The 17,808-nt window shown below is 37.4% G+C and overlaps 1 protein-coding gene across 3 annotated transcripts in view; it reads left to right on the forward strand.

Annotated features, from left to right (window-relative positions):
• Positions 1-17,808, forward strand: part of DNAJC2 (DnaJ heat shock protein family (Hsp40) member C2) — a 39,145-nt gene that overhangs the window by 9,639 nt on the left and 11,698 nt on the right. For all 3 annotated transcript variants that reach the window (XM_029927752.1, XM_029927759.1, XM_029927769.1), the window contains 2 exons: positions 15,722-15,820; positions 16,784-16,925. In XM_029927752.1, the coding sequence (XP_029783612.1) occupies positions 15,722-15,820; positions 16,784-16,925 (241 nt within the window). The remainder of the gene's footprint in view (positions 1-15,721; positions 15,821-16,783; positions 16,926-17,808) is intronic.

A 17,808-nucleotide genomic window follows, 5' to 3' on the forward strand; every position in this document is an offset into this window, starting at 1 on the left:
TTTTTAATGTTGAATAATATCCTTTGCCCTCTCCACAAGACACAGTATAGAACAATCTTGGGGTTCCCTAATGTATGTGGGTTAGACAGAAAACTATCACAGTGTAAGAGGAGACTGTCCAACCAAAAATTGAGTTGTCACTTCTTTTTATCATAAGATTCGAAAGAAAACAAGTATCTACTGCATGTTGTCAGTAAGATATGATGACCCTGCTTGGCGGGGGGGGAGGGGGGCACCATACAGGCATTGAAGAAGGAGACTAGGGGAAAATAAGCAGAATTGCCTGGAAACTGAAAATATGAGAGTAGAATTTAGAATTAGAAAGGCCGACATAAGATTAAAAAAACAGGGGCACCTGGGTGGCTCAGTCGGTTGAGCATCTGACTTCAGCTCAGGTCATGATCTCACAGTTCCTGGGTTCGAATTCTGCATCAGGCTCTGTGCTGGCAGCTCAGAGCCTGGAGTCTGCTTCCGATTCTGTGTGTCCCTCTCTCTCTGCCCCTCTCAAGATTGAGAGGAGAAGAATAAAGAGATACCAGATTTCTGAAGAAGTCAGAGTAAATGTAACAGAATCCATAATTGCAAATAAAAAAGGAAACTTACCCTTTTTATAAAAAGATACATCTCGACATTGAGAATGTTTGCAGGCATGTGACAGGTTTCACGGCTCAGGACATTTCCTTTGAAATTCACGGCAGGATGAGTTAGGCTGTGCTGCACAGAACCCGTTTTGCCAGCGGGCATGGAAGAGACCTGCAAAGCTCGTGGCTTTCGCCCTATGCCCTGGCCGTGGAAGTAGCTGTGCTCAGTTTCTCTAGTGCCCCGCAGCCGTGGGTCATCACATCTCTGACCTATCCATTATGATTTGATCATAGTTCCTAACTACATAGCTTCCAAGCCCTAGGTTTAACTCAGATTCTGTGAGTTGCCTAATAACTTTTAATAAATTCCTTTTCTGCTTAAACTGGCTAGAAGACAAAAATGCCTCTTTGGGAGTATTAGTGGAGAAACTGATAATATACTTGACTATAAAAAAAAATTGTGGAGTTCAAAAAAGCAAAAATGTATTTGTCAGGTTTTGAAACCCTGATGTATATGTAGAAATCACTAAGTTAATTATGCCGAAAGAAAGATTTGTGCAAAAGTATTTATAGCAGCCTTATTTATAATATCTAAAAACTGGAAGCCCCTTGAATGTTTACCAGCAGGATCATGGATAAGCAAACTGCTGTATATTCATACAGTAAATTAGTACTTAGTAGTCAGAAAAAAAAGAACAGATTACTAAGACATACAAGAATGGTGATGCATCTCAAAACATTAGGTTGAGCAGAAGTCAGATACAAAGATCTACTCTATAATTCCACTTGCATCGAGTTCAAGAATATGCAAAAGTAGTCTTTGGTAAAGGAAGTTAGGTAATAGGACCTGGGAGTTGGCTGGAAAAGGGTGAGGGGAACTCTGGGTGATAGAAATGGTCTGTATTTTCTTTGGTGGTAGTTACAGTGTAGATAGAATTGTCAAAACTCATTGAACTGAATACTTAAAATCTGAGCATTTTGTTCTATGTAAATTTTATTTTAATCCCATACAAGAGGTGATTTAACAAAACAAAAAATGTCAGTCACTTGGGAAATCAGATACAATCTTTGGGGCCTAGAAAGATATAAATTTAAGGGATTCTTTTTGTGAAAGTAAAGTCATTGCCTATTAAAGCTTTAGGGAGGGTAGTCAGAGCTGTACTACAAGATAAGTTCATTGCCTTAAGCTACTGTTACTTTTTTTAAAAAGAGGGAAAAATAAAATAGGCATTCAATTAAAGTGTTTAAGAAATAGCACTAAGGAACATAGAGGAAAAAATGGATTTATTAGAAGAAAAAAGAAATAGTAAAATACAGAAAGAAAACCATTACAGAAGATATTTTAATTGAAACCACTATTAAATGAAATAGATTAAAAATTTTTGATAAAATGAACTTTTTTGAAATTGAGGAAGAAATTTTAAAAGTTATGAAAGAAATATCTCCTAGGCACCAAGGTGGCTCATTTGGTTGAGCTTCCAACTCTTGATTTTGGATCAGGTAATGATTGCAGGGACATAGGATCGAACCTTGCTTTGGGCTCCATGCTGAATATGGAGCCTGCTTAAGATTCTTTCTCCTTCTGCCTTTCTCCCCCGGTTGCTCTTTCTCTCTCTCAAAAAAAAAAAAAAGAGAGAGAGAGAGAGAGACAGAGAGAGAAAGGAAAGAAGAAAGAGAGACCTCCTGAGCAGCTGGCTGGCTCAGTTGGAAGAGCATATGACTCTTGATCTCAAGCTGTGAGTTTGAGCCCCATATTAAGTTGTGGAGATTACTAAAAAAATAAAAACATGTTTTTAGACCTCGATAGTTTTTCAAATGAATTATTTCATATGTTTAAGGAATTAAAAACTCATGCTGAAATAAACTATTTTGGAACAGTTTGTTATATGAAATTAATGTAATCCTAGTATGAAAGCCCAGCATAAAAAGACAAACTATGTAAACAGTAGAAAGATCATGGTTGCCTTGGGTTGGAGAGTAGGGGGGGATGAACAGGGCAAGCACAGGATTTTTAGGGCAGTGAAAGTACTATAAAATATTTCAGTGATGGATACACGTTATTATACACTTGTCCAAACCCATGGAATGTACATCAGGAGTGAACTGTAATGTAAACTATGAACTTTGGGTGATTATGATCTGTTAGTGTAAGCTCATCACTTGTAATAATTGGTCCCCTCTAATGGGTGATGGTGGTAACAGAGGAGGGGGAGGCTATGTGTGTAGAGAGACAGGGCGTGTAAGACGTTCCTGTGCCATTCTCTCACTTGTACTGTAAAACTAAAATGCTCCAAAAAATTCTTAACGATAATAAATCTTAATACCTGGCAAAAACTACAAACTGATCTCATCCATGAATGTAATAAAAAAAAACAAAAAATGCCAGTTAGAATAATAGCAAATTGAACTTAACACCACATTAAAAGAATAATACCCATGCAGACGTAGGATTTCCCTGAGGAGTCCAACTTAGGAAATGTGTAAACCTATTTATAGTTTAGATAATATTCCTAAATAGTAAAAATGTATAAAACACAGTTTAGTAGCCATTCCTTTTTGATAAATATAATTTTGCAAAGAAATACAGCAAATTTTCTACTTTGGTAAATATTTCACATGCACAGCTAACAAACTTAAACCATGTAGTATTAGTGATATTACCAGTAAAATCCATGGAAGAAGCTAACCTGCCTATTCTTTTTTTATGCTATTAGAAATATGGTTTAGTGAGTTAAGATATTAAATAAGAGGGATGTTGGAAAGAAGAAATATTTGTAAATACTACAGGATCTACCTAGAAAACCAAAAGGGGGTCGAGTCAGGTGGCTAGATGATGATCCCAGGGCAGGAATAGATAACCAGAAACAAACCCTGGTAAAATTTACTATAATAAAGGAGGCATCATACATCAGTGAGGAAGGGAAGGATTTTTCAGAATTAACTAGGACTGTAAAACCATGAATGGCTTTGATATTTACTTGAACATGTTAAAGTTGTAAAATAATAATAATAATAAATTTAAAAATGTTTTCAGTTCTGGGGCACCTGGGTGGCTCAGTCAGTTGAGTGTCCGGCTTCGGCTCAGGTCATGAGCGTTTGTGGATTTGAGCCCCGCTTCAGGCTCTGTGCTGACATCTAGCTCAGAGCCTGGAGCCTGTCTTCGGATTCTGTGACTCCCTCTCTCTCTGCCCCTCTCCTGCTCATGCTGTCTCTCTCTCTCAAAAATAAATAAAACATTAAAAAAAGCTTTTTTTAATGTTTTCAGTTCTAACTGTAGGAAATAGTAATAAAACTAGAAAATATGTTAAAACTGTTGAGAATGAAGTGCCTTCTAAGTTTATAATTACCGAGAAAAATTATAAAGGAAATGATCAGTAAATATAAATGAAAATGATTGATATGTATGTTGTACATATATAAATTATATATAAGTATACATCTACATGACATACATACATGTTCTTATTTATGTAAAACTTCTGTTTTGAGGATTCCCCCCATCATTTAGGGATCTCATTAGGTTAGTTGGCTGTGAAAGTCTCTCATTTCAAAAAGTAGAAGTTTTACATATATATAAATAATGTGTGTGTGTCCATATGTCATGAACATATATATGTTTAGATAAGTAATTTATAGGTGTACAATATATATCACAGACAATAGGTTATATTAAAAAATAAGTAGAATATAAAATATCAGAGAAAATGACAACAGTATTTATAGAAAAGCATTTTAGAAACAAATACAGTAGACAGTCACTTTTTAATTTTGTTTTTACTTAATTTTTTTCAAACCAACAAAGTTAGAGATTTATACAGGTTAAGCCTCCCTCCACATGACACAATCATGTTGTAGTTCAACCTCCCATTTAAAAAAGCAAAACACATCCTTTAACAACTTTTCTCAACTCCCAGTCCAAACTCCCCTCCCCTTACATAACCATAATAATCTCCAATCTTTTAAGCAATAAGGAACCAAGAGAGAAAGGTGAATTAAAACAACAAGCAGAAGCTTTGTTACCAGTGTGAAGGAAATACAGCCAGTCATTCTTCCTGTGGGCATCTCACACCCTGTGCTATTATTCAGTACCTGCCTTTCACAGGTAGTGAAGTGACCTCAGGTGGGTCCAGACATTCCTGACATTTTGATTTTGTTTGTTTGTTTGTTTTGTTTTTTCTTTTATAGTTTATTGTCAAGTTGGTTTCCATATAACACCCAGTGCTCATCCCAATAAGTGCCCTCTTCCATGCCCATCACCACCTTTCCCTCTACCTCACCCCCATCATTTCTCAGTTTGTTCTCAGTATTCAGGAGTCTCTCATGGTTTGCCTCTCTCCCTCTCTCCAGCAATTTTTTTTCCCCTTCCCCTCCTCATGGTCCTCTGTTAAGTTTCTCCTATTCCACTTATAAGTGAAAACATATGGTATCTGTCCTTCTCTGCCTGACTTATTTCACTTAGCATGTCACCTCGAGTTCCATCTTCTTTGCTACGAATGGCCATATTTCATTCTTTCTCATTGCCATGTAGTATTCCATTGTATAGATAAACCTACATCTTCTTGATCCATTCATCAGGTGATGGACATTTAGGCTCTTTCCATGATTTGGCTATTGTTGACATTGCTGCTATGAACATTGGGGTACATGTGCCCCTATGCATCAGCACTTCTGTATCTCTTGGCAAATCCCCAGCAGTGCTATTGCTGGGTTATAGGAGAATTCTATTGTTAATTTTTTGAGGAACCTCCACACTGTTTTCCAGAGCGGCTGCACCAGTTTACATTTTCACCCACAGTGTAGGAGGGTGCCCGTCTCTCCACACCCTTGCCAGCATCTGTAGTCTCCTGATTTGTTCATTTTAGCCACTCTGACTGGTGTGAGGTGGTATCTCAGTGTGGTTTTGATTTGTGTTTCCCTGATGATGAGTGATGCTGAGCATAGTTTCATGTGTCTGTTGGCCATCTGGATGTCCTCTTTGGAGAAGTGTCTGTTCATGTCTTCTGCCCATTTTCTTCACTGGATTGTTTGTTTTTCAGGTGTGGAGTTTGGCAAGTTCCTTATAAATTTTGGGTACTAGCTCTTTATCCTATATGTTATTTGCAACTATCTTTTCCCATTCTGTCGGTTGCCTATTAGTTTTCTTGATTGTTTCCTTTGCTGTGCAGAAGCTTATCTTTTTTTTTTTTAAATGAATTTCACCTGTTTCTTTTGACTTAAAAAAATTTTTTTTCATATTTATTTATTTTTTTTTAAGAGATAGAGTGAGACAGCATGAGTGGAGAGAGTCAGAGAAAGTGACACAGAATTTGAAGTAGGTTCCAGGCTCTGAGCAAGCATTCAGCACAGAGCCCAACATGGGGCTCTAACCAACCAACCGTGAGATCATGACCTGAGCCGAGGCTGGATGCCTAACCCCCTGAGCCACTCAGGTGCACCAGAAGCTTTTCATTTTGATGAGGTTCAAGTAGTTCATTTTTGATCTTGATTCCTTTGCCTTTGGTGATGTATTGAATAAGAAATTGCTACAGTTGAGGTCAAGGAGGTGTTTCCTGCTTTATCCTTTAGGGTTTTGATAGTTTCCTGTCTCACATTCAGGTCCTTCATCCATTTTGAGTTTAATTTTGTGTATGGTGTAAGAAAGTGATCTAGTTTCATTCTTTGGCATTTTGCTGTCCAGTTCTCCTAGCACCATCTGTTAAAGAGGTTTTTTTTCCGTTGGATACTCTTTCCTGCTTTGTCAGATATTAATTGGCCATACGTTTGTGGTTCCAATTCTGAGTTCTCTAGTCTATTCCATTAGTCTATGTGTCTGTTTTTATGCCAATACCGTACTGTCTTGATGACTACAGCTTTGTAGTAGAGGCTAAAGTCTGGGATTGTGATGCCTCCCGTTCTGGTTTTCTTCTTCAATGTTACTTTGGCTATTCAGGGTCTTCTGTGGTTCCATACAAATTTTAGGATGGTTCTAGCTTTGCAAAAAATGCGGTGTAATTTTTACTGGGATTGCATTGAATGTGTACGATGTGTTGGGTAGTAATGACATTTTAACAATATTTGTTTTTCCAATCTATGAGCATGGAACGTTTTTCCATTTCTTTGTGTCTTCAATTTCCTTCATAACTTTTCTATAGTTTACATCATACAGATCTTTTATATCTTTGGTTAGGTTTATTCCCAGGTATTTTATGGTTTTTCATGCAATTGTGAATGGGATCAGTTTCTTGATTTCTCTTTCTGTTGCTGCATTAATGGTGTATAAAAATGCAACTGATTTCTGTACGTTGATTTTGTGCCCTGCGACTATGCTGAATTCATGGATCAGTTCTAGCAGGCTTCTGGTGGAGTCTGTCGGGTTTTCCATGTAGAGTATTATGTCATCTGCAGAAAGTGAAAGTCTACCTTCATCTTTGCCAATTCTGATGCCTTTTATTTCCTTTTGTCATCTGATTGCTGATGCTAGGACTTCCAGCAGTATGTTAAACAACAGTGGTGAGAGTAGACATCCTTGTGTTCCTGATCTCAGGGGGAAAGCTCTCAGTTTTTCCCCATTGAGGATGATATTAGCTGTGGGCTTTTCATAAATGGCTTTTATCATGTTTAAGTAAGGTCCATCTACCCCCAGTTTCTCAGGGGTCTTTATTAGGAAAGGATGCTATATTTTTTCAAATGCTTTTTCTGCATCTACAGTATCATATGGTTTCTATCTTTTTTTTTGTAATGTGATCACATTGATTGATTTCACATTGATTGATTTGCAAATATTGAACCAGCCTTGTAACCCAGGAATGAATCCCACTTGATCATGATGGATAATTCTTTTTATATGCTGTTGAAGTCGATTTGCAAGTATCTTGTTAAGGATTTTTGCATCCATATTCATCAAGGATATTGGCCTGCAGGTCTCTTTTTTTGCTGGGTCTCTTTCTGGTTTGGGAATCAAAGTGATGCTGGCTTTGTAGAATGAGTCCAGAAGTTTTCCTTCCTCTTCTGTTTTTTGAACTAGTTTGAGAAGAATGGGGATTAATAAATGTCTGGTAGAATTCCCCAGGGAAGCCATCTGGCCCAGGGCTCTTATTTGTTGGGAGATTTTTGATAACTGATTCAATTTCTTCACTAGTAATGGGTCTGTTCAGATTTTCTATCTCTTCCTGTTTGAATTTTGGTAGTGTGTGTGCTTAGGAATTTGTCCATTTCTTCTAGATTGTCCAGTTTGTTGGCATATAATTTTTCATAGTATTCCCTGATAAGTGTTTGTATTTCTGAGGGATTGGTTTATTTCTGAGGTTGGTATATTTCTGAGGTTTATCAATTTTATTTTTTCTAAAAACCAACTCTTGGTTTCATTGATCTTTTCAACTGTGTTTTTTTGGATTCCATATTGTTTATTTCTGCCCTGATCTTTATTATTTCTCTTCTTCTGCTGAGTTTGGGGTTTGGGTTACTTACCTCCTCTTTGCCTCAGTTTCCTCTTCTGTATAGTGGAGAAATTAATAGCACTTTCTTCATTGGGTTATTGGGAAGATTAACTGATGAATAGTGCCTAGTAGATAGTAAGTGTTCAACAGATGCTAACAGCTTGCTCTAATTTATTGTAAAGTGAATCAGACAAACTAAGAAGAGAAACTAAAACAACCTCTCCTTCCTCCATAGATGAAGGATGAAAGAGAGAACCAAAAATATTGTTAGGCCCCAGTAATAATTGTAGGTTTAAATAATTAATATCCATTGCTGGTGAGACTGTGGTGACATACATGTTCATATGAGAGTATGAAGTGGTCTAACATTTAGAAAGGAACTTGTTCCTACTTTTTCACTCACAAATGTCATCTCTGTAAATATATCCTCAGAAGAAAGAATCCTGAATATGTACAAATACATCTCTACAAAATGATTAAAATTGGCATTACTTATAATAGTGAAAAATTGGAAACAATTTAAATATCCAACAATAGAGAAATAAATTGTGATAAATCTATTTGAAATATTTTACTAAGCAATCATTAAAAAGTTTTTGAAGGGGCTCCTGGCTGGCTAAGTTGGTAGAACATCTGATTTGTGATCTCAAGGTTGTGAGTTCAAGCCCAATGTTGGGCATGGAGCCCTCTTAAAAAAAAAAGTTTTTCTGAAGTTTGTAACAACAGAAAATGCAAATGTGTAATGTTAACTCGAAAGAAGCAGACTATAAATTGGTATATATGTTACAACTATACCTAGTTTTTAAAAACATGTTTAGGGAAAAATCTGTGTGAAAATACATCAAAAATGTTAACAGTAAAATTGTCTTTGGGTGTTGGCATTTTGGCCAGTCCTGAAAATAATTTCTTCTTTTTCTGTGATTTCCACATGTAACAATTTCTTCTTTTCTGTGATTTCCACATGTGACAAGCTTATATTTTACCATAGCAGAAAATATTTTAAAATTAATATTATGATTTTCCAAATGGCTCTGTGTAGCTAACTCATATTTATTTTTGTATTATTTTTTAATTGAAGTATAGTTGACATACAGCATTATATTAGTTTCAGGTATACATCATATGATTCAGCATTTATATACATTACGAAAGGCTTAGCATGGTAAGTGCGCTTACACTGTCACCATACAAACTTATTGCAGTATTGTTGACTCTATCCTCTATGCTGTACATTTCATTTCTGTAACTTATTTATAACTGGAAATTTGTACCTCTTAACTCTCTTCACCTATTTGACCAATTACCCAACCCTCCTCCCTCCCCTATGACAATCACCAGTTCTCTGTATTTATGAGTCTTTGGGTCGGGGGGAGGTTTGTATGTTCATCTGTTTTGTTTTTATAGAGTCCACATATAAGTGAAACCATGTAGTATTTATTTTTGTCTCACTTATGTCCCTTAAAATGATACTTGGAGGTCTGGCCTTGTTGTTCCAAATGGCAAGATCTCTTTCTTTGTTATGGCTGAGTAATATTCCATTATATATATTATATATATATATATATATATATATATTCATTCCACGTCTTCTTTATTCAGTTATCTATGGATGGGCACTTAGGTTGCTTCCATATCTTGCTCTTATAAATAATGCTGCAGTAAACATAGGGGTGCATATATCTTTTTGAATGAAAGTGTGTTTTGGTTTGGGTTTTTGTTTGTTTGTTTATTTGTTTGTTTGGTTTTTTGTTTTGTTTCTTTCCCCGATTAAGTACCCAGAAATGGAATTTCTGGGTCATGTGTTATTTCTGTTTTTAATTTTTTGAGGAACCCCCCATAATGTGTTTCTTAGTGGCTATACCAATTTATAATTGTACCAGCAGTGCATGAGGATTCCCTTTTCTCCACATTCTCGCCAAGCTTAGTTCTGGTCTTTTTGATAGTAGCCATTCTGACTGATGTGAGCTGGTATCTCCTTGTGGTTTTGATTTGCATTTCCCTGATGATTAGTGATGCTGAGCATCATTTCATGTGTCTGTTGGCCATCTGTGTATCCTTTTTAGAAAAATGTTCATTTTCTAATCTATTTGGATTTTTTTTTGTTACTGAGTAGTGTGAGTTCTTTGTGTTTTGAATATTAGCCCCTTTTCATATATTCCATTTGCAAATATTTTCTCCTGTTCAGCAGGTTGTCTGTTTGTTTTCTTGGCTGTTCCCTTCACTGAGCAGAGGTTTTTATTTTGGTGTAGTTTCAAGTGTTTATTTTTGCTGTTATTTTCCTTCCTGGGGAAGCACATATAGAAATGTCCAAGACACTACTCATAGATGTTTATGGTTTCAGGTCTCACATTTAGGTCTTTAATTCATTTTGAGTTTATTTCCATGTATGATATAAGAAAGTGATCCATTTTTATTCTTTAACATGTAGCTGTTCAATTTTTGCAACACCATTTATTAAAGAGGCTGTCTTTTCCCATTGTGTATGCTTGCCTTAGTCATACATTAATTGATCATATATATGTGGTTTTATTTCTGGGCTTTCTTTTCCATTGATCTGTGTGTCTATTTATGTGCCAGTACCGTACTGTTATTAGTATTAGTACTGTAGCTTTGTAGTATAATTTGAAATCTGGGATTGTGATACCTCCAGGTATGAAAAGAACCAGTGATCGGCTTTGGTTCTTCAGAATCTGTTTTGGTTGCATACAAATTTTAGGATTATTCTAGTTCTATAAAAAAACACTACTGATAGGGGTGATAAGGATTGCTTTGAATCTGCAGATTGCTTTGGGTGATATGAACATTGTAACAATAATTGTTCTCCTAATCCATGCGCATGCTATATCTTTACATTTATTTGTGCCATCTTAGGTTTCTTTGATCAGTGTCTCACATTTTAAGAGTACGGGTCTTGCACTTCCTTGGTTAAATTTGTTCCTAGGTATTTCTCATACAGTTGTAAATGGGATTGTTTTATTAATTTCTCTTTCTACTAGTTATTATATAGACAGGCTCCTGATTTCTGGGTATTGACTTTTGTATCCTGCAACTTAACTGAAATCATTCATTCTCATTTCTTGGGGTGGTGACTTTAGGGTTTTCTATATATATTATCATGTCATTTGCAAATAGTGACAGTTTTACTACTTTCTAATTTGAATGGTTTTTATTTCTTTTTCTTGCCCAATTGCCGTGGTTAGGACTTCCAATACCATGTTGAGTAAAAGAGGCAAGAAGTAGGCATCCTTATCTTTTCCTGATCTTAAAGAAAACGGTTTGAGCTTTTCACCATTGAGTATGATGTTAGATGTGGGTTTGTCATATTTAAGTTGAGGTATATTCTTTCTGTACCCACTTTAATGAGAGTTCAAGTCATTAATGGATATTGAATTTTGTCAAATGCATTTTCTACATGTAACGAGGTGATCACGTAATTCTCATCCTTATTAATATGGTGTATTATGTTGATTGATTTGCAGTTATTGAACCATTTGTACATTCCTTGACTAAATCTCACTTGATCATGGTGTTTGATCCCTTTAATGTATTGATGAATTTGGTTTCTTAATATTTATTGAAGATTTTTGTATCTGTATTCATCAGGAATATTGGTTTGTAATTTTGGTTTTTTTGTAGTATTTTTGTCTTGTTTTGGTATCGGGGTAATGCTGAAATGCTTATTTCTCTTTCTTTGAGGTATAAGGTTAGATTGTTTAAGATTTTTTTTTCTTTTTTGAGGTAGGCCAGTATTATTATAAACTTCACTCTTAGAACTACTTTTGCCATGTCCCAGAGTTTTTAGACCCTTGTGTTTCCATTTTTATTTGTCTCAAGGTATTTTTTTGACCCACTAATTTAGTAGCATCTTGTTTAGCCTCCATATGTTTGTTTTTCCCCTATAATTCTAGTTTCATATTATTGTGGTTGTAATAGATGCTTGTATGATTACTGTGTTCTTAAATTTATTGAGACTTGTTTTAGGGCCTAACATGAGATCTAACCTAAGAATGTTTTGTGTGCACTTGAGAAGAATGTGTATTCTGCTGCTGGATGCAGTGTTCTCTGTTTGTATCTAGTAAGTACATCTGGTCTAATGTGTGGTCAAAGCCACTGTTTCCTTACTCATTTTCTAATTGGATATTCTATCCTTTGTTGTAAGTGGGGTGTTAGAGGCTACTATGATTATTGTGTATTACCGTCCATTTCTTTTTTTATAACCATTAATTTTTCTACATATTTAGGTGCTCCTGTGTTAGATGTGTAGATATTTATAACTATCATGTCCTCGTGGATTCATCTCTATCATTAAGTAATGCCCTGTTTTGTCTCTGGTTATATTCTGTTTTAAAATCTGTTTTGTCTGATAGAGTATTGCTACCCCAACTTTTTTGTTTGTTTCTATTTGCATGGATTATCTTTTTCCATCCCTTCATGTTTAGTCTGTATATATCTTTATGTCTGAAGTGAGTCTCTTGTAGGCAGCATATTCTTAATATAGATGGGTCTTGTTTTATCCATTCACTCATCCTTTGTCTTTTTTGAGTATTTAGACCATTTACATTTTAAGCAATTTTTTTTAATGTTTTTTATTTATTTTTGAGAGACAGAGACAGTGCAAGCAGGGGAGGGTCAGAGAGAGAGGGAGACACAGAATCCAAAGCAGGCTCCACGCTCTGACTGAGCTAGCTGTCAGCACAGAGCCCGATGCGGGGCTCGAACCCATGAACTGTGAGATCATGACCTGAGCCAAAGCTGGACACTTAACTGACTGAGCCACCCAGGCGCCCCTAAGCAATTTTTTCAATGTTTGTTTATTTTGAAAGAGAGAGAGAACCCCAAGCAGGCTCTGTGCTGTCGGCACCCCCATATTAAGGAATATTAATAGATATGTACTTACTGCCATTTTGCCAGTTGCTTTCTGGGTTTTCTTTTGGGGTTTTTTGGTAGCTCTTGTCGGTTTCTTTATTCTTATGCTTTCTACCCTCATGATGTGATGACTTTCTTTAGAGCTATGTTTGGATTCCTTTATCTTTTTTGTAACTCTTAAAGTTTTATGGTTTGTGTCTACCATGAAGTTCATATATAACATCAGCCTATATTAAGTTGATAGTTGCTTAAGTTCAAATACTTTTTACATTCTTTTAATTTTGTATATCTGTTGACTCATTTTTATAGATAGTTGATTTTATACTTTTGTCTTTCTAATCTTCTTACTAGCTTTATAAGTGATTGAACTACTATCTTCACTGTATGTTTGCTTTTACCAGTGAAGTTTTCCTTTCACCAATTTCTTCTCTTTATGGCCTCTTCTTTAAAAATTTTTTTTTAATGTTTTTTATTTAGTTTTGAGACAGAGAGAGACAGAGCATGAGAGAGGGAGAGGCAGAGAGAGACGGAGACACAGAATCTGAAGCAGGCTCCAGGCTCTGAGCTGTCAGCACAGAGCCTGATGCGGGGCTTGAACCCTTGAAATGTGAGATCATGCATGACCTGAGCTGAAGTCAGATGCTTACCCAACTGAATATGGCCTATTCTTTTCACTTAAAGAATTGCCTTTCACATTTCTTGTAAGGGCTGTTTGAGTGATCATCAGCTCCTTCAACTTTTGTTTGTCTTGCAAACTCTCTCTCCTACCATTCTAAATGATAATCTTGCTGGGTACAGTACTCTTGGTTATAGGGTTTGTTTGTTTTCTTCAGCACTGTGAATATATAATATCATGCCACTCATTTCTGGGCTCCAAACTTTCCACTGAAAAATCAGCCTTATAGGGTTCCCCTTGTACGTAGCTGGTTTTTCTCTTGGTGTTTTTAAGATTCTCTGTTTATCTTTAATTTTTGCCATTTTAATTACTATGTGTTGGGTTTCATCTTGTTTGGGGCTCACTTTGTGTCCTGGAGCTGGATACCAGTTTCCTTACAGGTTAGGGAAGTTTGCAGCCATTATTTCTTCAAATAACTTTTCTACCCCATTTCCCCTCTCCTTCTGGGACCCCTGTAATACAGATGTTCTTATACTTGATGTTGCAGAAGTCCCTTAACATGGCCTCATTTTTAAAATTCTTTTTTCTTTTTGCTGTTGAGCTTATTAGTTGCTTTCTGTTACCCTGTCTTCTTTTTTTTTTTTAATGTTTTTTATTTATTTTTGAGAGACAGAGGCAGCTGGAGCAGGGGAGGGTCAGAGAGAGGGAGACACAGAATCTGGAGCAGGCTCTGACAGCTCAGAGCCCAACATGGCGCTGGAGTCCACGAACGTGAGATCATGACCTGAGCAGAAGCCGGACGCTTAACCGACTGAGCCATCCAGGCACCCCTACCCTGTCTTCTTGATCACTGATGTGTTTTGCGTCCTCTAATTGGACATTGATTCTCTCTAGCTTGTTTTTCACAGTTTCTGTCTCTTTGTTGAAATACTCATGGTTATCATTCACTCTTCCTTCCAATCTTTATGACTATTACTTCGAGCCTTTGATCAGGTTGCGTGCTTATTCCCATTTTGTTTAGGTCTTTTTTTTTTTTTTTTTTTTTTTTTTTTTTTTTTTTTTTTTTTTTTTTTTTTTGTCTTGATCTTTCATTTGGATCATACTCCTTCTCCTCATTTTGTCTGACTCTCTGTTTGTGTCTATGTATTAGGTAGGTCAGCTCCTTCTCCTGCTCTTGAGAGTAGTGGCTTATACAAAAAGGTGTCCTGTGGTGCCCAGTAGTGCGATTCCCACCTGGTGACTAGAACCAGGCCCTTCAGGAATGATTTCTGTGGGGCTTGCATGCACCCTCCTGTTGTGACTGGTCCAGTACTGCTGTGGGCCCGCTGGTCTGTGAGGCTTGCTCTCAGCACAGCTGGCTTAGGGGTCAGGCTGCAGACTGTGGCAAGTGTGCTGATGGATGGGACTGCCCCCTTCCTCTGTCCAGGGTTGCTTTGGAGGGGCGCTGGTTCTAACCAGGGCTGCCCACCAGGTATGGTGGGATGGGTGCCTTTGGGTGGGTGTTTCTGAAGGGGAGCATGAGGTGGGACAAGAGTGTTAGCAAGGCACATGAAGAATGTCACAACGGGCTCCCACCAGCACTGAGGCAGCTAGGCTGAAGGAGGGGAGGAAAATGGCACCTGCCAGCACTTTTTGTTCTGGTGAAAATTCCTACAGCATTTTCAGCTCCTCTGGCACATGCTGTATGATTAGTAAATCTCCATCACATTATAAATAACCCAGACACTTTTCAAACTGCTGCCTCTGGGCTGGGTCTTAGAGGAAGCGATATGGGGTGTTCTCCCTTTAAAAGCAGTTTCAGGATAGCCTGCCAGCTCCAGGAGTTAAGTAAGCCCCGCTGACTTTCAAAGCCAGACGTTAATAGGGGCTTCTCTTCCCGTGTAGAGCCCAGGGCAAAGGTGCCCAGTAGGGCCTTGATCCCATTACTCCGCAGGGAGGACCTCTGCGCCTGTGATATCCTTCCTGCTTAGGGGTTGCCACCCCAGGGATTTGGTTCCCAACCGCACCTCTCCCTTCTTATTGATGTGGCTTTTTCTTTACGTCTTTAGCTACAGAAAAGCTGTTCCCTTAGTCTTCAGGTCCTTTTCAGAGTGAGTTGCACTGTGTGGTTGCAGCCTTGATGGGTTCGTGGGAGGAGATGAGCTCAGGATCCTCCTACACCACCATCTTCCCAAGCTCCTCGTCTTTATTTTTAGTTTTGATGCATAAAGTGGCAAACTGTCTAAATCTGGCTTGTTTTGTAGATAAAGCAATGGTTTTAAAACATCACCCAGACAAACGGAAAGCAGCTGGTGAACCAATCAAAGAAGGAGATAATGACTACTTCACTTGCATAACTAAAGGTAAGGTAAGAAAATACCTAGATTCAGGCATTTGTAATGGTGGTGATTGTTAACTGCTAGGATTGGATTTCTAGCATATATGCTGTGGTCAATTTAAGTATACCATGACATTTAAAAATGCACTTTCGGTTGTATCTGGTTGGTTGTGATAACCTGCCCCGGAGCCTCGCTCCCAAAGTGAGCAGAAGTGAGCAGCATCTGCACCTGTTGCTTATCAGGAATGCAGAAGCCAGGGCCCCACCCAGCTCCCCTGACCGTCGGCGTGTTACCGAGATCACCCGGTGACTCTTCGGAGAAGCTCGTCCTAGAGTTATTCCATCCATTTCTAACAAGAATGCTTATTTCTCCATTTCAGATACTTTTCAGGACTAAATAGTTCTTCAGATGTTTTGCTGATTTAAATCTAAAAGTTGATTATATTCTGCTGTGGGACTCAAAACGTTTATTGCTGTTTATATAGCCGTATCTTCGTTAAGCAAATTAATAGATTGTTATCATATCTAAGTGTGTCCCTAAGTGTGATTTTACATTTTGATGATCACTTTTTAAAATCACGTGCACACCTTTCAAACTTACTCTTTTGGGCCCACTCTTACGTAGTGCTCAAGATACTAAAGGTTTGTTTCGGTTTGGTTTGGTTTTTCGTTTTTTACAACCTTGGAATCTAACAGTTAATTTTCTAGCTATTTCTTTTTCCTTGAAGTCATGAATTCTTAAGGGATGAGTATTTAACCATTGTTTTGTCATTTGCCTTCCAGAAGAGGTACTGAAGGAAGTTGTGAAGTCAGATTATATCCAGTAGTGCTAGTGGTTATCATTACCTACATTCAATCTCTTCCTTCCCACAAGCACACAAAATTTTTAAATATGAAAAATACCCTTTTTTTAAATGAAGGGGATTTTTATTTTCTCACGGAAGAAATGTAGAGTCATAGTAATGTGACCTTACCATTTTTTCCTCAGCTTATGAAATGTTATCTGATCCAGTGAAAAGACGGGCATTCAACAGTGTAGATCCTACTTTTGATAACTCAGTTCCTTCTAAAAGTGAAGCAAAGGACAATTTCTTCGAAGTGTTTTCCCCAGTGTTTGAACGGAATTCAAGGTGAGTTAGTTAAGGGATCCCCTTGTGATCAGAATGCTGTATTGGCGTGCTTCGTGTGATCTTCTAGGCTCCTAGCATTTTTCCTCTGATAAAAGGTTTTCGCTCATTGTCCTCCTTCTCTACGGTATTGAGCCCCTCTGGTGAATGTACTGCTCTCATTTACTTTGCTCTTTGAACAGAAGTTCTGCCTTTTGATGGTGAAATTACTTTACACCTCATAGGATAAGTTTCTTTTAGATTTCCTTGTGGGAAACAACAGTAGCTGACATTATGTAGTGTGATATTTTTACTTAGGTGATAGTAATTTCCCATTCTTTTGTGTCCTCTTTACTAATGGTATATACTCTCTCTGGCCCTTTATCATCTGATAAAGGTGTTTTTCTTTCGGAGCTGTTTTTTTGAGCATTTCATTATCATAAGGTTCTCTAAGGATGCAATATCTTTTTGTTTGTTTGTTTCGGGTTTTTTTTAATGTTTGTTTATTTTTGAGAGAGAGAGAGACAGAGCACAAGCAGGGGAGGGGCAGAGAGAGAGAGAGAGAGGGAGACACAGAATCTGAAGCAGCCTCCAGGCTCTGTGCTGACAGAGGGCTCAAACCCTCAAACCGTGAGATAATGACCTTAGCGAAAGCCGGATGCTCAACTGACTGAGCCACCCAGGCGCCCCAAGAATGAAATATCTTTAATGTTATTGTTTATGTAATTTAATTCATTGAAACCCATTTTTAAATGGTGTATATCAATATTCTGCATTTTTGGGTTCCATCTACACTGGAAGGGTTCCTTAGAGCGCAGAGTGGCTGCATATTGGTATCACCTGGAGAAGCTGAAACACTCCTGATAGATATGGGTTCCACCCGGAGAGATTGTAATTTAATTGTGAT

The sequence above is a fragment of the Suricata suricatta genome, chromosome 2 (assembly GCF_006229205.1).
Source record: "Suricata suricatta isolate VVHF042 chromosome 2, meerkat_22Aug2017_6uvM2_HiC, whole genome shotgun sequence".
NCBI classification, from domain to species: domain Eukaryota; kingdom Metazoa; phylum Chordata; class Mammalia; order Carnivora; family Herpestidae; genus Suricata; species Suricata suricatta.